Source organism: Sorex fumeus, unplaced genomic scaffold (assembly GCF_029834395.1).
Source record: "Sorex fumeus unplaced genomic scaffold, SorFum_2.1 ptg000072l, whole genome shotgun sequence".
NCBI lineage: Eukaryota > Metazoa > Chordata > Mammalia > Eulipotyphla > Soricidae > Sorex > Sorex fumeus.
The window spans coordinates 19,111,500-19,132,606 of record NW_026606129.1 but is presented as its reverse complement, the minus strand read 5'-3'; the positions used below and the strand labels follow the sequence as shown (position 1 = coordinate 19,132,606).

At 40.9% G+C, this 21,107-nt stretch overlaps 1 protein-coding gene across 1 annotated transcript in view; it reads left to right on the top strand.

The window, feature by feature from the left end:
- Window positions 1-21,107, top strand: part of TBC1D5 (TBC1 domain family member 5) — a 568,371-nt gene that overhangs the window by 487,173 nt on the left and 60,091 nt on the right. The window contains exon 18 of the mRNA XM_056129598.1: window positions 17,025-17,290. Within this exon, the coding sequence (XP_055985573.1) occupies window positions 17,025-17,290 (266 nt within the window). The remainder of the gene's footprint in view (window positions 1-17,024; window positions 17,291-21,107) is intronic.

Below are 21,107 nucleotides of genomic sequence, written 5' to 3'. Positions count from 1 at the left end.
CAGATCGGCAATTAAGTTCTCTGTGCTAACATTCCCAGCTTCAATCTCTTCCCTGTCACAGCTTGGTTTAGGTAACCTTACCTGCAATCAGTAGTGACTGATTCCAGAATTAGAATCCTGGCAGGTAGAGGCTCCCTCTGTCAGTGCCAGGGAAGAATCAAGAAGGAAGCCAGGCTCTGAGGAAAGAAGGTTCTAGTAAGGATGGTTGCTGTGGCTTTGGGCATTCCTTCCCAGCCTCAATTGAATTCATGGCTTAGTCCTCAGGGCATGCCATTTCTTCTTCCCTCAAGACTTTCTTGGGGGGCTGAAGTGAGAGAACAGCAAGTAGGGTATTGACCTTGCACGCGCTGACCCAGGTTTGATTCTCAGCATCCCACACGGTCCCCCGAGCACCTCCAGAAGGAATTCCTGAGTGTGTGAGTCAGGAGTAACCCCTGAGTGTCGCCAGGTGTGACCCAAAAAGCAAATAAATAAATAAATAAATAAATAACTTTCTGGGATACCAAGTATTTCCCATCTCTTGGGTTCAGAACCCAAAGTAGCTATTCTACTTGGGAGTGCTCCCCTCTGTGCCTAGAATGTTCTGAGAAAGGATGGGAAGCCAGAAGGCACTGTGATTCTTCCAATAAGTGTAATCTTGGGCTGGAATAAGAGTATGGTAAGAACCAGGACCACGTCTTATCCCATGTTTGTTTTATTTTGGGTTTGGGTTTGGGTTTGGTTTTTGGTTTTTTTACTACCTAGCATGGAGAACAGATTCAAACACTAATGATTGGAATAAATGCTTTTTGGTTTCAGCTGTAGAATAAATCATCCTGATGCACAGAGACTGGCTTTAGACTCTTCATATTCCAAGAGCCCATTTGTTTACAGTCAGTAAAATATCTCACTTACTGAATGAATAAATAATGCATTTCTCCTGAACAGTTTCCATTTTATATGGTCAATAAGACTTTTTAATTAGGCTTTATTTTATTTACTAGCAAAATGACAGCATTTTCAGAAGTATTTTGTTGCTAAAATGTGGTAAAGAAATAATATGCTAATAGTACTCCCATGCCATGAAGCCAAGAAGTCCGTGGTTATATTAATAGGTAATTGGCTAATCAGAATTTCAAAGGATACTGATTGCTTGTAGAAATGCAATTTTGTGAATATTTTGTGCTCAGATAACTAAGAGCGCATGCAATAAACATCTATATTTGAAGTGTTCTTTATAGGAACAAAGAGAATTTTTAATTCCTAACCAATTTAGGTAAAACGGCAACATCATCTCCTGTCTTGTCCAGAGTAAATAGATCTTTCTCCTGTGTAAGTCTTACATATAATCTACACACAGGGCCCGGATCTTTAAGTCTTCGGTCTGAGGAGTTTTGACAGTTGCCTGTAGCCATGCAGCTGCCATCCAGAACACTCTGAAGGACCTTTTTTCATCCTAAAGTTCCCTGAACAGTCAGTTCCGGCTTCTTCTCCCAGAACAATCATTTCTGATTGGTATTGCAGTATATTACTTTTGTATCTCCTCAAGCCTGTAGTTGGAACCATCCTATACACACTGTATATCTAGCCTTTTTTTTTTTTTTTTGATTAGCTTAATGTTGCGGGCTGGAGCGATAGCACAGCGGGTAGGGCGTCCGCCTTACAAGCGGCCAACATAGCCGACCCGAGTTCGATTCCTCCGCCCCTCTCGGAGAGCCCGGCAAGCTACCGAGAGTATTCGATATGCCAGACACAGTAACAACAAAGTCTCCAATGGAGACGTTACTGGGCCCGCTCGAGCAAATCGACGATCAACGGGAGGGCCTTTACCTTTGCCTTTACCTTAATGTTGTAGTGATTCATATTGTTACCATCGGTCCTTCCATTAGGTTGTCATATTGTATTCCATTACATGAACCTATCATAATTTGGTTTTCTGTTCTCTTGATAATTACTGGGTTATTGCCAGATTTGGGTATTCTGAAATCACAATCACAATCACGACCATCCTGTTGTTCGTCAATTGCCTCGAGCAGGCCCCAGTAACGTCTTCTTCATCCTAGCCCTAAGATTTTTTTAAAAAGTGCCACATTCAAGGCTCTTTCAGGATTAGGAGAATGAGACCCATCATTGTTACTGGTGTTTGGCATATTGGGCACGCCACGGGGAGTTTGCCAGACTCTGCCGTGTGGACAGGTTACATTCGGTAGCCTGCCAGGTTGTCCAAAGTAGGAATGAGATAATAAGATGTCGCGCGGCCGCAAATGCGGCTGCGCGCTTCCAGGGGCTAGGTTTTATAGTCTCTGAGTCTTGGCCGTTGATGGGACTACACGGCGCCAGGGGGCCAGTTGGTGGGTGTGACCCCTTCCTACTGGAATTTGGAGGATCTGGGTGGAGGATACTCAGCCCCGATCCGAGCAGGCTTGGAGATCTCACCTTATTCTGAAATAAGGTGCTCTTAATTTATAGGTGTTTTGGTATTGTATTCTTTGTGGTTTTTTTTTTCTCTTGGTTAACACTTAGAAATCAAGTTGTTCAATAGGGCAGATATCTGTTTGACTTTATTTGTTTGGGAGCCACACCTACCCGTACCCAGCAGTACTCCTAATGCAGTCAGTATTCGGGGGTAGTGACACAATTGGAACCAAGGGCCTCCTCAGGAAGAATGTGTTTTTTTTCTTTATGGATCACACCCAGCGATGCACAGGAGTTACTCCTGGTTCATGCACTCAGGAATTATTCCTGGCGGTGCTCGGGGGACCATATGGGATGCTGGGAATCGATCCTGATCCATGAACAACTTTACTTCTGAAAGGCCACTGAGCTGGGATCCAGGTCAGAACTCAGTGATTTGAGTCCCGGCAAGTTCCATCTACAGGGCTGCCACATATACCAAACTCCATCCTGGAAGCTCTGTGGTCTGTGCTCCCCAGAGCTTCCAGTGCCTCTGGCCACCCTGCAGACAGCTGTATGCACACATCTCAACTCTCAGTGAGAGAGTGTATGAGCATCACATTCATGTGTAACCCTGGTCATGGCAACAGGAATGAAAAAGAAGGCAAGAAGGAAAGGAAGTGCCAAAAATGTCTCTCAAAGTAATGAAAACTTTTCTTCCCCCATTACCCCAGGAATATGTGGAGGGTTTTATTGTCCTACCTCCCTGCCAGCATTTGCTATTGTCAGTTGTTGTTTTTGTTTTTTTTTAAATCCCACCCATATTAAAGGATGTATTGTTGTGGTTGAATCTCCGTTTTCCTGGCGACTCAAGATGATGAACTCCTTTTCCTAGCAGATCAGTGATCTAGGGTTTGTTTTCTTCTGCGAAGTGTCTGTTTGGCTTGTGACCTGTTTTAAATGGGTTGTCCTCTTTTTACTCTCGATCTATCAGAATTCTTTCTGGACTCTAGATCAGAGTCCTTGTCAGATAAGCCATACTGCAAACATTGCTTCCCCGTATATGATCTGCCTGCCTACTCTCCTTAAGAATGTCTTTCCATGAGCAAAAGTCTTCATTTTGATGAAGTTCACTTGCTGGCTCTCTCCTTCATTGCTATTTTTCTCTGTCTGACCAGTCTTTGTCTCTGTTGTGAAGCTTCCCCTAGCCCACCTGCAGTTCAGTGACCCCCTAGAAAGCTCAGCAGACTCTGAAGTCTGCTCTACTCTATTCCAGCGGATTCTGCCTGGGGAGCACAGGTGAAGCCATGCCTGAAACGAGGGCAGAGTCTAGGAGAAACCAGTACAAGCTTTCAGTTGTCACTCCCAGTCGAGTGCTCACCTCTTCTGGAAGGAGGGTGACCTATGTTGCCAATCTGGGGAGCAACCAAGTCACCCAAGGTAGCTACTTAAGAAGCTTCGTTAGCATAAAGGATTTGGTGTGCAACCCCAAGAACACAGGCAAGAGCCATGTCTCTCTCCTCCCCTCCCTTTCACTCCCCTCCTCTCCCCTCCCCTTCCCCTTCCTTTCTCCCTTTCTCTCTCCCTCCCTCCCTCCCTCCCCCTCCCTCTCTCTCTTCTCTCCTTCCCCCTTCTCCCTCCCTCCCTCTATTTGGAATAAAATATTAAGGATTGGGATAGCCCAGCTCTGCTGAGTTAATCCTTTATGGTCTCAAAGAAGTCAAGTATCCTTCTAAAAGGTGCATGGCTCTAGTACTAGTATTTAAATCCGTGGTTCACCTTAAATTTGTGTGTACAGTAAGGTGAAAGATGAAGGTTTGTCTTTTGCTTTTTTGGCGAATCAGATATTTAGCACCACTTGTAATTTAAGGTCTCCCCGCTTTGCATGAAATCGAACCTTTGGTTATAAACCAGTTGACTACATATGTTGATTCTATTTCTGGATACCCTCCATACTGGCTTTTAAACCACAGTCACTTTAACTATACAAGCTGGCTTTGTAACCAGTTCTGATTTTAAGCAGTCTTAATTTTTCACAACCTTTCCCTACCCTTATTGTGTATATTCTATGTCCTTTGCATTTCCATTATTTTCAGAGTCAACTAATTTCTATAAACATGACCATAATTTTTATTGGAATTATATTGTTTCCATAGACCGGTTTGGAAAGAACTGATATTATTTTAAAGAACTTAATATTATTTGATAATTAATCCGTGAACCACAGATTGTGCTTTCAGTTGTCCTTAGAGTTGCTAAACAGAATTCACAACCTTAGCGATACAATGGGCATTGTGAGCAAATTCACAAATGAGCCAGCCCCAGTCTGACAAGTAGGAAGATATTTTTGCACGAAATGAAGAGTTTTTATGAAAGAAGGTGGGACAAGTTTCTCAGCACAAGGAAGTTGTTTCAGGTTAGGCCACTTACCCTCAGGGTTGGAAAGAAATCTGGGGGCGGGGGGCATTGGGCACTGAGCACCTGCTTGGCTGACCAGAGGCCTGAGTTCAAGCCCCAGGATTCCCTGCTATCCCTGGGCTCCTCTGGAATAACCCTGAGCACCACTGAATGTGACTTACAAACATAAAACGTATGATACTATATATATATGTATATATATATGGCACTTTTAATATTGCACTGTCTTCCCGTTGTTCATCGATTTGCTCGAGCGGGCACCAGTAACATCTCACAACAAATTGTGAGACTTATTACTGTGTTTGACATATCAAATACGACACGGGTAGCTTGCCAGGCTTTGCTGTGAGGGCGAGATACTCTCGGTAGCTTGCTGGGCTCTCTGAGAGGGGCGGAGGAATCGAACTCGGGTCGGCCATGTTGGCTGCTTGCAAGGAAAATGCCCTACCCACTGTGCTCCAGCCCATTATTTATATATATTTATGTATATACATATATATTAAAAATTGAATACTTCCTGATAATAAATTATAATGATATATATGTTCACGTCATTGGCAAAACTGTTCATGGTAGTTTGATGCATAAGACATTACACATGAAACAGCAGCACACCCTCCACTCTCCCCGTCCCCAAACTGTCTCAGTGTCTTCCTTTCTCCCCACCCCTCCCTGTGATCAGCTTTCTGGGAAGACCAGCTCTCCAATACTGTTGCCCTTGGGCATTTGTGATCCCCTGCATTGATTCTGTATAAGCTGCGTGTGGGAGAAATATTTCCATGTCTGTCCCTCTCCTTCTAGTTTCTGTAACACTGTAGCACTGTCCTCCCGTTGTTCATTCACTTGCTCGAGCAGGCCCAGTAACATCTCCATTGTGAGACTTGTTGTTACTGTGTTTGACATATTGAATAAGTCACAGGGAGCATGCCAGGCTTTGCCGGTGGGCGAGATACTCTCCATAGCTTGCCAGGCTCTCTGAGAGGGGTGAAAGAATCGAACTCGGATCGGCCGTGTCTGCTGTGTGCAAGGCAAATGCCCTACCTGCTGTGCTATCACTCCAGCCCCTTCTAGCTTCTAGCTTCACTCGACAGAATATTCTCCTGATGCACCCACATTGCATGATTTCCTTTTTTTTTTTTAATTTTATTGAATCACCATGAGATAGTTACAAGCTTTCGTGTTTGGGTTACAATCACACAACGATCAAACACCCATCCCTCCACCAGTGCACATTCCCCACCACCAATATCCCCGGTATATCCCCCCCTTTTCCCACCCTCCCCCTGCCTCCATGGCAGACATGATTCCCCATAATCTCTCTCTACTTTTGGGCATTATGGTTTGCAACACAGACCCTGAGAGGTTATCATGTTTGGTCCTTTATCTACTTTATGCACACATCTCCCATCCCGACTGATTCCTCCAGCCACCTTTTTCCTAGTGATTCCTTCTCTATTCCAGCTGCCTTCTGGTACATCTACACAACGGAATACTATGCAGCTGTCAGGAGAGATGAAGTTATGAACTTTGCTTATAAATGGATAGACATGGAGAGTATCATGCTAAGTTAAATGAGTCAGAAAGAGAGTGACAGACATAGAAGGACTGCACTCATTTGTGGAGTATAAAACAATATAACATGAGGCTGACACCTAAGGATAATAGATACACGGGACAGCTCCATAGCTGGAAGCCTGCCTTCTTCTTTCTTAAAGCTGAGTAGTATTCCATTGTGTATATGTACCACACTTATTCAAGTCGTCTGTTCTTGGACACTTAGATTGTTTCTAGATTTTGATTATTGTGAATAGTACTGCAGTGAACAAACATAGGAATACAAATATGTTTAATTTATTTTTAATATTTTTAATTGAATCACCATGAGATACGCAATTACATAGTTGTTCTTGACTGACTTGGTCTTACAATGTTCCAACATCCATCCCTTCACCACTGTACATTTTCCACCATCAATGTACCCAGTTTCCCTCCCGCCCTTCACCCCATGCATACCTCTATGGCAGACACTTTACTTCTCTCTCTCTCTTTTGTTCTTTTGTTGGTTTTAGACACCATGTTTTTCCATACTGTTACAGAAAGGGTATCATTCCTATCACTTTGCATCCTTTCCGCACACAGTTCTTATCAGAGTGACCAGTTCATCTTTGATAAAGGAGTAATAAAATATTAAGTGGAGCAAGGAAAACCTCTTCAATAAGTGGTGCAGGGAAAACCAATCAGCCACATGCAAAAATAAATAAATAAACAAACAGACAAAAAAACTCAGACCTGTTTTTAACACCAGCACAAAAGTTGAATCAGAAAGACCTTGATGTCAGACTAGAAACTATAAGGCTCATAGAGGAAAACATAGGCAGAACTCTCCGTGATACTGAAGCTAAAGAGATCTTCAAGGATGAAACACCACTGACCAAGCAAGTGAAAGCAAAGATAAACAAATGAGACTACACTCAATTAAAAAGTTTCTGCACCTTGAAGCAGATGTCTTTTCTGAATAGAGTTTTGGGGTCCTTGGAGCAGATACCAAGAAGTGGAGTCACAGGTTCATATGGAAGCTCAATTCCTAGTTTTGTTGTTGTTGTTGGAGTTTTTTTTTTTTTGAGGTATTCACTTTGTTTTCCAAAAAGGTTGTACCATTCCTGGTCAACATTCCCACCAGCAGTAGATGACGGTCCCTTCCCACCCACTCCCACCCCCACATCCAGGCCAACACTGATGTTTTTGTTCTTTGTGATATGTGCCAGTCTAACTGGTGTGAGATGATATTCATTGTCATTTTGATTTTCATTTCCTTGATGATAAGTGATGCAGAACATTTTCCCCATATATCTTTTGGCCATGTGTATGTCTTTTTTGAGAGGTTTCTGCTCATTTCTTCCCCCTGATTCTTAATCGGATTATTATGTTTTGTTTTCATAGAGTTCTACCAGTGTTGTGTATATCTCGGATATTAACCACTTATCATGAGTGGTGCGCAGATATTCCTTACCAGTCTGGGAGGTTTCTTTTTCATTCTTTACTTTGTGATACAGAAGCTTCTTAGTATGATAAAAAGATACGCATTTTAAATGTCACCTTCTCTCCTGAAGAGGTGGAGATTATACAGATGACCTCCATGGTGCTCATGTGAACATGCCATGGTTGCTATAAACTGCGGCACAGATTTTTGGTTTTTTGTTTTGTTTTGTCTTTTGGGGGTTATAGGCATACCTGGTGGTACCCAAGGAGCTAGACTATTTTTTGCTCAATGCTTCGGGGTTCTCCCTGGCAGTGATAAGGGGGGTGAGCATTGGTGGTGGGGATCGAGCCTAGACCTCAGGCATGTGCACTAGCCCTCCAAGCCATCATCTCCGTGGTCCCGGAGACTTCGCTTCTTTCCTCTTCCTTCAGTTTTATTTATTCCTTGAAGTACTTACTGTGCTTTACAGCATTGGTATTGGTGGTTCCCCATGTACATTTCCAACACCACACACATCACCAGTGTACCCACTTCCTTCCCCCATTAATGCCAGCCCTTTGAACTCCCATTTTCTTCAAACTCAGGTTTTGGAGTTTGCCACTGTGTTGCCTTTGGCCCTTTGTTTCTACCTTGCTGTATATGTCTAAGTCCCACATATGAGTGATATCATTCTATATCTATGTCTTTCCTACTGACTTACTTCACTGGTAGCCTTTAGTTCTCGCTTTGTCACAACAAATAGCAGAAGTTCGTTCTTTCTTGCAGTTGCATAGTATTCCATTGTGGGTACATAATACAACTTCCTGTTCCGTAGTTGGGCATTTGGGTTGTTTTCATAATTTGGCTATTGTACTAAATGTGGCAGTGCACATAATTGTGCATAAATCCTTTTAAATTAATGTTTTTATGTTTGGGGAATGGGCTGGAGAAAGAGCACAGCGGGTAAGTTTGCCTTGCACGTAGCCAACTTGGCTGACCCGAGTTCTATTCCTCCTCTCCCCTCTCAGAGAGCCCGGCAAGCTACCAAGAGTATCTCGCCCACACGGCAAAGCCTGGCAAGCTGCCTGTGACGCATTCGATATGCCAAACACAGTAACAACAAAGTCTCACCATGGAGACATTACTGGGCCCACTCGAGAAAATCGATGAACAATGGGAGAAAAGTGACAGTGACAGAAATGTTTGGGAAATAGATGCCAAGAAGTGGTGTTGCTGGATCATATGGGAGTTCAATTCTTACTCTTTGGAGAGATCTCCATGTTGCTTTACATGGAGGCTGACCCAGATAACATTCCCACTAACAGTGAATGAATGATCATCCTCTGAATGAAGATTCCTTTCTCATCACAATCTTGCCAGCAGTGGCTGTTTCCAGACTTTTTTATAGGAACCATTCTCACTGGAATGAAATGAAATCTCAATATTGTTTTGACTTGTATTTTCCTATCATCAGTGAGTGACATTGAGCACTTTTTCAAATGCCCTGTGTCGTCATCAGAAAAATGTCTGTTCATCTCCTCTTCCCATTTTTTGAAGGGGGCTGGTGGATTATTTGGGTTGTTGAGTTTTGTGAGTGCTTTACAGACCTGGGATATTAGCCCTCTATCTGATGTATTGTGTGCAGAAATTTTTTCTCCCATTCATTACTGTGTATATTTATTATAGCTTGCATTTCTTTTGCTCTGCAAAAGCTTTTTAATTTGACCGAGTCTCACTTGATTATTTTTGTTTTTGTCATCTCTGTGGTCCTCTTATTGAAGGCACCTCTGCAGTCAATTTCCTGGAGAGACCTGGAGAGATATTTTCTTCCATGTATTTTACAGATTCTTGTCTAATCTCAGTATTTGGGGTCCACTTGGAGATTACTTTTGTGAATGGTGTGAATTACGGCTCTGGTCTCAGTTTTCCCATGTGGTTATGTAAGTGGGAGACAAGGCTGTTTACCATCTATGATGCATTCACCCACTCTCCCTCACTTAAAATAACTGATTCAGAGTTCCTTTCCTTGTTGTTTATTTGTTTGAATTCAGAAGGTTAATATCACTACCTTCACTGTGCATGATGCCATGGTTCTGACCAATGATAATGTATGTCCCATCAGGAGCTAGGGATTTATGTAAAAAACTTTCCTCCCCTCCATAGGCTCTCTCGCTGCCTCTTACTTTCTCATTCATTGCTTTGGTGAAGGCCATAGGTGTTGCAGCCCTTTTGCTTCCGTGAGGGTACACCCAAGATGGCTGCTGAGAACTCGGCCCCAGCATCTCAGTAGTACCCCTATTTTAAAAGCAGGCAGACCAAGACTTAAACCTGAAAGCTTTGTAACTTTTCCCACAGTGATTCAATAAATAAATATAAGAAGAAAAAAATAAATAAATAAAATTATGAAAAAAAAGGTAAGGTGGAGTTCTTGCCCAATTCAATCAGCTGATCAGTGGCTGAATAAATAGCAGTACTCCTACATAAAAATAAGCAAGCAGAAAAAATAATGACTATAATAGAAAATTCAACAACTGAAGGCAGCATGAAAGATACTAACATATGCACACGGGGAATTCAGAAAAAAAGGAGAGGAAAGGTTGGGAGGGGTGGAAAAAGAACTAGTTAGAATAATAGTGATCAAGAATTTCTCCAGGAACCTGAGAGATAGTACGGTTAGTAAAGTGTTGACCTTGCATAGATACATGGTTTCCTGAGTACCACCAGAAGTGTTTCCTGAGCAGAGCCAGGAATAATCCCCGAGCATTACTGGGTATGTCCCATAACAAAAATAAAAAATTTCCCCAAATTAATATCAGACACCAAACTCCAGGTTAAAGAAGATTAGAGAACACTAGGAGGAGGATAAACTTTACTTTGTTGCTTTATATTATTGTTAATACTATCACTTGAGGAGGAGAAGGAGGAGGAGGATGTCCCCAGACGGCAGTCATCAGGAGCTATTCCTGGCTCTCTGCTCAGGCGTGATCACTGGCAGTATTCCAGGGATCATATATGGTTCCAGAGATCACACCAGGGTCAGCTTCATGCAAGGCAAGTACCTTACCAGCTGTACTATCTTGATGCACCCTACTTAGTTTTTTAACCGAGTAAACTACATATTTTAGTTACAGAAAATCAAAAGGTAATGGAATAAATCCTGAAATTTTTTCTTACATTCTTACTATAAAATAAAAGAGGGAAACCACCTTACCTATACAAGAGCGCAATATAACAATTACAACCAACTACTGCTCAGAACCATTTAAAAAAAGAAAAATGTTGATAGAGAAAAAATTTACCAATCTAGACTTCTATAATCTACGAGATTACCCTTGGAAAGTAATGTTTTATTTAATAAAGTAAAAGTAGTAATGTATTTAGATACAAACAAATCCAACCATCTGAAATCTTTTAATGTACCTAAGCAACAATTGAGCCTATTAATTCATTAGAAAATGGAAGTGCCTTCAGTAGAAATGACATCCGCACCTGCATGTTCATTGCAGCACTATTCACAATAGCCAGAATCTGAAAACAACCAGAGTGCCCGAGAACAGATGACTGGTTGCATTTACATTTGCTGGTTACATTTGCTGGTTACATTTGCTGGTTACATTGCTGGTTACAAGAAACTTTGGTATATTTACACAATGCAAAGGTATATTTACACAATGCAGCTGTTAGGAAAGATGAAGTCATGAAATTTGCTTCTAAATTGGACATGGAGATTGTCATGCTGAATGAAATGAGTCAGAAAGAGAGGAACAGACATAGAATGACCACTCATTTGTGGAATATATAAATAAGATAATATGAGACTAACACCTGAGGACAGTAGAGACAAGGGCCAGGAAGATTCTCAATGGTTGGCAGCTTGCCTCATGAGTTGGAGAAGGCAGTTGGAATAGAGAAGGGATCACTAAGCCAATGATAATTGGAGGGATCACTTGGGATTGGAGATGTGTGCTGAAAGTAGATAAAGAACCAAACATAATGGTCTCTTAGTATCTGTATTGCAAACCATAATGCCCCAAAATGGAGAGAGAGTAAGAGGGAAATTGTCTACCATGGAGGCAGGGGGAGTGGGGGGAGATACCGGGGACAGTGGTAGTGAAAAATGTACGCTGGTGGAGGAATGGGTGCTCGATCATTGTATGATCGATCAAACTGTATGTATCATCAAACTCAAACATGAAAGCTTTGTAACTATCTCACCGTGATTCAGTGAAAACAAAGAAAAAGGAAAAGAAACATTTGCTAGTGAGAAAAAAAAAAGAAAATGGAGTTACCTTGATTTCTTTGTTTTAATGAAGTTACAAGATAGAGCTTTATTTTTATTTCTACATAATTTTTATTGATGTAACATTCATTTACAATATGGAATTTCAGACATTTACTCCATCCCTTTCTATGTGTACAATACTCACTGGTCATATGGCCACAGTTTCAGAGCCATCCCACCACTGGAAAGACCCCTTAATCATCCCACCCTCTCTCTTCTCTTCTACCTTAGCTTTCACCTAATCTAGGAGGTTTTTTGCTTTTTTTTTTTTGAGAGATATTGTTTTTTTTAATGTGTTGCTTTAGTTGTTCATATTCCACATATGAGGAATGCCATCTAGTAACTTTCACTTCCTAACTTTTCATTTACCATCATCACTTAAGATTCACTCATTTTCTCCCCAGAGATAGAGTTTCATCTTTTTATTTTAATGACAGAATACTTAGTATTCCCTTGCATATATATAGAGAGAGAGCACAGCTTCTTTGTCCAGTCAGTAGTTATTTAGGTTGATTCTACGTTTTGGCTGCTATGACTGTTGCTGTCTTACCCTTTCAAATGAGTGGTTTTTGTTCTCTTTAGATAAATGCCTAGGAGTGGTAATCCTGGATCACAAGTTTATAACCTTAAATTCCATTATTAATAAATAAAAGAATGAACCAAACTTTCAGCTTTGGGGAACAATGAAAGAAATTAGAATATAAAGGAAAAATAATTTTATATTAATTGAAGATCAATTCTTTGTTAAAAATATAAGCAAGAATCTAATAAAAATTATTGTGAATAAATAAGTAAAATACTTTAATATATTCCCTAAAAATGAGGAAATAAATCATGATTGTGAAAAAATTGGATACCAGTAGAAGAAAGGTCTAGGAGAACTTTTATAGGTAATAATGCATAGATGTGGGGGTTTTGGCAGTTTTATTGTTTTGTTTTGTTTTGTGGGGTATTTTTTAGCTATGATAAGATTTTAGAATTAAATGAAAATTGCTCACGATCTGGAAATTAAGAAGAGATTGGAAAACTTCTAAATTCTTTCAGTAGCATTGTGGCTTAGAAAGCCTTCCATTTACAGTGTCAGAATTGAACAATAGAGTCCAATTGGAAAACCGGCTTGGTTTCTGATCTGAGTATTTTTGAAAGTTTCTTCAATCTACAGAAAATGTTTCTGATACTGTTGATCTTACCAACTAGATGAGGTGGTGCCAAAAGTAAGTTCTTGGGAGATTTTCAAAGACACTTCCTGCTAGATGGTGCTACTTTTCCCAACAGTGTGTTAGAGAGAATTGTAGACTTTGTTTATACAGAATAACTCATTAGATTCGATATTTAATTCTTGTTAACTCCTAATCCCTCTTGCAATTTCAACACTGCACCCCATCTTTAATCCACTCTATTCCAGACCGCACTGCCCATCAACTCTCTCATCAACAGCTGCATTCATTTTCATTGATTTATCGCTCATTACTTAATATATACATCACAGCCAATAATAATATCTATTACAAACCATTTAGCATTTCTTGAGGATAATGCTGCCGCTCGTATTTAAGATCTAGATGAGCTAACTTTGTCATGAGAATTGTCATCGCTGATAAACAAACCATAGACATCATGCTGTCCCTGGAAAGTGCATGGTTTATAGTCGTTTGTATCAAAAATACTTAGAATCATCTTCAATAGTCAGTTTGAAAAGAAAATATTCTTCTGGTAGAGGATGAGGGGGGAAATTGGTTAAAAACAAAAAAAATGTTTCGCAAAAAGGAAAACAGCATTCATCCCCTTTTAAGAGCTATTCAGATGAAAAATTGCTCGGCATGAGCTTGATCTATATGTTTTTTGTGGTTATTAGTAGTAATGAAGATGCATTAACCATATTCTCTTGATAATGCTCTAGCAGTTTCTTAGTACTTTTATCAACATATAAATTTTACAACTGGCAATATGGGAATTTGACGAGTACATTTTTGTTTATAAAAAAAAGGGTAACAGCATTATAACTTCTTCATATCTGTGAATTATGAATTTTGACTTGCAAATAAGCAAAACTAAAATGCAGTAGAACTTCAGTATCACGATAGCTCTTCTTTCTCCTACCACTTAAAAGAAATAGAGTGCAAGCAGGCTGCTGAGTGGAATACAGTGCCAGAGGTGAATGTCTTCTTAAACCAGAATTTATATGTTCTTTTCATTTCATTCATTCTTTTTCTCATAAACATGCACTGAGTGCCTTCTCTGTTGCTACGATGTGGTGTCTGTAAATTGAGGATGTTCTTTATTAGGAAGCAACTGAAAGCTAGAAGCGAATGTGGCATAATCACTGTCCTTCTGCAGTAGGAAACATTATTTTCAGTAATTTGGGGTAGGAGAGTAAGTATCTCTATTCTTTCAAGATGAAATGTGAAAAAAAAGAAGCATGTGAAAATTATTTTTTTCCGTTCATTCAGTTATTAGAGCCTTCTTTTATAAAACTGAGTTCCAGGTTTTAAATGTGACTTGTCTTATCTCCAAGGCAGTATGTCTCCAATACTTAGCTCATAATATTAGCTTATACCATTAAAGAAAGGTCCATGAAACAAGCATCGTGTTCTTTCCTTTTTATTACATCACTATGGATCAGTTATATTTTAGAGCTATATCAAATAATGCCAAGAATACAGATCTCATATTACAAGTAGGAGAGCTACTTCGGTGCTATCAGGTAGATTTGAGAATGGAAATGATGATTAAATCCAAGTTACCTGGAATCAAATTTGTGAATTCCTCACTCTTAACTTTCAGTTCAACTTTTATAAAGGAGAAGCAAAGTGAGAAATGAAGCATCCCATTTAATGAGAGATTAGCGTCAATAAAAATGGGAGGCTTGGTATTATGGAATTAACCTTCTCCTATAAATAAAATAATATGTTTTGGTCTTCAACATAGTGGCCTGAGATACTATAAGGTTATGAATCATCAAAAAGTATTTTATCTGGACCAGAGCAATAGCACAGTGGTTAGGATGCTTGCCTTGCAAAAGAACACCTATATTGAATATCTGTGTGTTCAATCCCTGACACCGCTTATGACCCCAAGCCCTGCCAGGCATGATCCATAAGCATGGAGCTTGGAGTAAACCTGGAGCACTGCTGAGTGTGGCCCCAAAACCAAAAAAAAAAAAGGTAATTTTTCACATAACCAATTTTTGTATAGCATTCTCTATTTGCCAGACATTTAATAATGCAAGAAATGGCAAACCAATCAAAGCTAAGGGAAAGGGTCTTGATTACTGCTGGGAGGTAGAGTCATATATGAGTGTACCTTTGGCTTACAATGTAGGGCTCCTTGGTAAGCTTGAAGTATGGTTTCAGAGCAATGGCCAGAAGAACTTAGTGGGGTACAGACTGAAAAAGCAGGATAGCAAGCATGTTCAAGTATACTTTTGAAAAGAACATGTATGCAATTGGAAAGAAGTGGAATGAATGGTCACTCTAAAGTATTAAGGATTCAGAGAAGATGCAGATATACAAACACACATAACACACCTATACACACGTACCCCTATGGTTGTATGCTAACAGGGATGGAGAAAACGATAGCAGGAGAGGAAGACCCAGGATTTACAATCTCAAAGGTCAAAGGTGATAGGATCCAAACTCAAATGAAGGGACTGGCCACAGCTGGGAACAGGGTTCTTGGGCCACTCTAACAGATGAAGACTTAGACTTCAGGTGAATGAAGTAGACATTTCATGGGTATTCATAAAACCTATCAAGGACAAGACAGTGGCAATAGAACATTTCACAAGAGAAGCAAAAATCCTTGCCTCCAGGAAGTTTTTAGTCAAGCGATTGGAGGAAGTGGATGAAACAATTACAGATAAAAGAAATATAAGACAGACTAAAAATGCTGCCAAGAAAAGTGAAAATAAAATAATTAAGATGGGGAAGAATATTGAAGTGCTCAGGATGGGGGTGGGCGGTGGTGATGGTGGGGTGCAGTGCTCTTGTACTGCGCACTTAACATCACTTCTGTGAAACTACCTTGTGACTCTCAGACATTCATTTTTCAGAATCAGATTAAATTCAGTTTAGTAGGCACAGAGTGGGACTTGAGGGAAGTTAACCTCGGCCTAGTTTTATTAATCCCCTTCTCATAATCAGCTCCCCCACCCAGGGCTTACTGGCCTTGTATCTCTCTATAAAAGTGTTTTTTTAATCATATGTTTATTTATAAGAATAAATTTTTATTTGATAAATATAAAAATGGGCTGGAGCCATAGCACAGCGGTAAGGCATATTTGCCTTGTGCACAGCCAGCCCGGCCATGCCGGGTTCGATTCCTCCGCCCCTCTTAGAGAGCCCGGCAAGCTATCGAGAGTATCTCACCCATACGGCAAAGCCTGGCAAGCTCCTCGTGACGTATTTAATATGCCAAACACAGTAACAACAAGTCTCACGATGGCGATGTTACTTGGCCCGCTCGAGCAAATCGATGAACAATGAGAGGACCATGACCATGAAATATAAAAATGTATATTAAAATATTTCTAATTATTAAAAATCCCTTTTCCTCTAAACTAAGTGCTTCGAGAGGGTAAGTGTGTCTATCTGGGGCAGTTGTGTCCCTAGGACTTGCACTGGTTGGCATGTAATCCGTCCAAGTTGTTGAATGAATGAATGAATGAATGAATGAAAAGTGAAAAGACTTTCCTATAAGTCACATCATCGAGAACTTGTTATGTGAAATCAGGGATGTGGCTCAGTAGCAGAGTACTTCATTTACCTGTTTGAGGCCCTGGGTTTGATTCTCTCAGCCCCCTCCCTCCCAAAAACAGAGGAAGGAAGAATCTGGTTACTTTATTATTCAGTGTTGGCTTTTTAAAGTTTTCCCTTCTAGCCTCACGGAAGGTATGTTCGTTTTAGAGGAGAGAGGCTCCCAGTTCTGCAAAGCCTGTAAAAGTAGAGACACCCTGTCATTTGAATGATCACCTTTTCCTTTCGTCAACAGGACCAATGCCAAAGGTGCTCCCCTGAATATAAATAAGGTCTCCAATAGCCTGATTAATTTTGGAAGAAAGTTGATTTCTCCTGCAACGGCCCCAGGCAGTACCAGCGGCCCTGTTCCTGGGGGCAATAGCAGCAGCGGCAGCTCCACCCCTGCTGTGGGGCCCCCCAGGACCCTAGCGGAAACCCCCAGGCATCATTTGCAGCAGCAGCAGCAGCAGCAGCAGCGGCTGATGAAATCGGAAAGTATGCCGGTGCAGTTGAACAAAGGTAAGGAGAAATGCAAGGGAATGTGTGCGAAGCTCCCAGAATCCCTTGGGAGTTCCTCACTGGCCCACCAGGAAACAACCTCCCCGAACCGGAAATTAAGCCAAAACTTGATTTCTTTCTTTCTTTTTTTAAAAATTCTGTATTGGTGGATCTTTTTGGATGTTGGAATAGAAGGTGCTAGACTCAGTTACCCAAGGACATTCAGGAGGTCGTTTGTCAGGACATTGCTTTGATGACCTAGTGTCCTTGCATCTGGGGCCTGTGATGGCCATACAGCGTGGCACAGACCAGCAGGCCGCTTGTGGTCTCTGCTACTCCAGCAATGCTCCTGACAGAAGGAAATCTGAATTGCATTCCAGCAGCCTGAGATTCCCTAGCTGTGGCATTTCTCAGCGTGTCTCTGGTCCAACTCTTTGCCTCTGCTGAAGATAAACTAGAAGCTTGGGGTCGTTCTAGCGAACCGGAATCTCCAGCAGCCAGAGGAAGTGCCTGAGTCCAGGCATTTCAAAGGAAGAGGACAGGGATGTGGGGAAGGAGAGCTAGGAGCCTGGCTGGCTCAGACTTCTCACAGAACAGCTTGGAGCACTGTGCTTGCCACTGGCTTCCTGGTATGCCCCGTTGCTCCCGCAAGCCCTGCTAGGCTTCTCCTCCTCTTTGGATTTATTTGCAAGAGAGGCCTCGGTGTCTTCCTCAGAACTTTATTTCCACGTACCTTTCAGAGACAAAATATATTCGTCCCCTATTCATGGAGCAGATTAGAAACAGCTGCGTTTATTTTTGGTGGTAAAACTCTATCTATACTGAAGCAAGAAATAGTAACAGGATGGTGGAAAATCTACAGAAATCAATGCTCAGGCCTTGCAATGCTCAGGCTGGGACCATTTAGGGAAAATACCCCAACCCAGGCCCCTTTCAATATCTGGTGTTGGCAGTAACGAATAATACTGGCCTTCAGTTATGTTCCACTCTTGTTTAAGAAGATGGCATTTAGAATATTAAACTCAGGTCATGGAGATAGCTCAGAGGGGTGGGGTGCATTCTGTGAATGGGCAGCCCCCAATATCTTCCCTAATATAAGCATGGTGCCCTTGGGGACCCCAGGGATAGCCTTGGTGGCACTGGACATCCCTAGCACCAGTGGGCCCAGATAACACCCATGTCACCAAGCCCGTAGTACCAAAACCATCCCACTGGGCTTGAGTATCACTGGGAGTGACCCATCACTGCTGGAGAGAAGAAAAACAAATTTACAAATAAAACAACTTTACTGACATTTAAATTGCCCAACTTAAGTTAAATATACTCTATTCCCCAATGACAGAAGATAAAGATTACTCAACGATGAATGTGAATGTGTTTTTCCATTAATTAAGCACATTGTGTCCTTTCCTATATGAAAGACTAGGCTTTTATGATTAGTATTTAAATTTATATGCGAATACCCAATATACCTTACATAAGATATCTCATTTGAAAGTGCCTTCTCTTTGTTTTTTTAATGTAGAGCCATCACAGATGATTTAAAGAGAGGGAGACTTCAAATCATTAACATGTTGTAAACAGATGTTAATACCAGGAGACATGCCCGCTTCCAGAGTGGAAATGAATGTTATTTTATATATTTCTTAATTGTACTGTTTTATTGTTCTAAACAAATATGATTTCAATATTGCTTTGATAACAAGCTGTAGTCAGTAGTAATTCTAACTGATGGCAGGCAAATGAGTCAGAGAATCTCTTAATGCTGTCGCTTAAATTTTCTGAGGAACCAAGCCAAATGACTATAGAAATATAAAGTTGTGTCTCTGAGGAAATGTCAAGTATTAATATCACAGTAAGTGAGAAAGGAAGTGCATGAAGATGGAACAATTGATGAAAACGAAGTCCCCAGTTATAAGGAGACAACAGAGCACTTAGGCAACATATTTGGAACACGAGTGTCACTAGGGTATTTTCCAACTGATCCCTGAGCTGAGAGAAAGTGGCCTTGTTTGGCAACTCTACTGTCTGTTTATTCCTAACTCCTTCTAGTCAATCTACAAAAAGGAAAAAAAAAATCTCGTCTACTTCCATATTTCAGACAAATATGTCTGCTACTTCCCCTTCCTGCTTAAACGGATGAGGATAAAACAGGGGTTCAGGGAGGTGGCATGGGGTTCGTCCCACCGCCCACAGGCCCTCCCCCAAGTGCCCCTCAGCCAGATGTGACTCTGGAGTCTCCCACAATACTCTGACTAATTAATAACAATTCAGACAGAAGGAAAAACAGTGGAAACGAGAGTCAACTGACTCCTTATTCACTTCAGTGGTTGGCCGGTGACCTGAGTGTGGAACTGGAAGTTCTCTGACCCTGTTTCCTCCTCCCGGCACTAAAAACAAAACCATAAAATGTATGGTTCTTCCAGTGCACAGGAATGCCCAACATTGGTTGTCTGTGCTGATCCATCCTTCTCATGGCATGCAAGTCTACAAGTGTGTTCCCTGCTCCCAGAGATTCATGAGCACCACCATGAGTCAGTCAGGAGGCTTGTGTTGGAATGTGACTTCTGACTTGAACAAGAGTGCGAGGTGTTTTAAGGAAAGAAGCCTTTTTTTATGTACTCTGCTGGAAATTTTGGAGGTGGGTTTGAAAAAGTGGCTGTTTTTCAAAGATGAAAAATGCCAATGGTTTGCAGAGAACGATGAAATACTCTTTTATCTGTGCTTCTGTGAGGGAACAATTGTGAGGAAAAGCCAGCTTCGTTCTGGAAATGCATTCTGAGGTTGTGTAAAGTCGTGGGGGGTGGGTCGCAAAGGAAAGAAGAGGAAGCACAGATGTCCCACGTGATTTTCCTGGTAATTTTTCATATTGAAATGAGCTGTCTGTCTTTAAATAAGCACTGGTAGGAAAGTCAGAAGCAGCCAAGTGAAATGGGTAGCAAGCCTAGAATTGAAAATCTCTTTTAAATATAGAGACAATAGGTTCTCACACAGCCTATATGAACATTCCGGGCCTCATAAGTTCCACTCCACGCTGTTTAGCCCTTGTTTGGAATCTGTACCGATTAAAAGATTTCATTTCAGTCATAGGAGATTACAAATGCGTGTACTATTAATTGAAGGGGGCGATATAATTACAGCCCAGTAATTTCCAAATGAGCCGGCTGTGTTGTAAATCATAATTGGACAAGTGGTCAGGGCACAGAGGGTATGTGACTTTACTCAGAAAAACTAATTTTTTTCTACTACTCAAGAAAAGCAGCAGAAGTAAGTTGAATAACCAGGCGTTCTCATATGTATAAAATAAGGAACCTCTGAATAGATACGAGTTTTGTGGGGCTTTTTTTTTTAAGGTTCTTCATCTCAAAATTGCACACATCTTCCCGTGGTGAACTGTCCAGAGGGTTATTCTGTGCTCCAGGTGGAACTCTGTTGCTCAGAAAGGAAATCAAAGAAGCTTCTAAGCATCAGGGTCCCCTCAAGTTCTTCGCAGAATTTCCTCTTGGGCTGCTGCTTCCTTTTCTATCCTCCAGTCCTAAAATGTACTTCTTTTCCCTCCACTTCCTGTGTCTATTTTTTGAATTTGACACTTCGTTATTTTAAGCATTTACCACAGGTCCAATTTGTAGGCGAAATCCTGCCTATAATAAGTATATCAAGTTTAAAGGGTATGCAGTTCACAGATTTATTTTTACATGTTGACATTTATACGTACATGTGGCAACTTATGAAATCTTTTATTAATATGAAATTAGGTCCTTATCAGTGAAGAATCTGGTTTTGAGTTGAGTTAAAAATAAATTCTGTCTGATACAGGAAAATCAAGTTCAAAAGAATG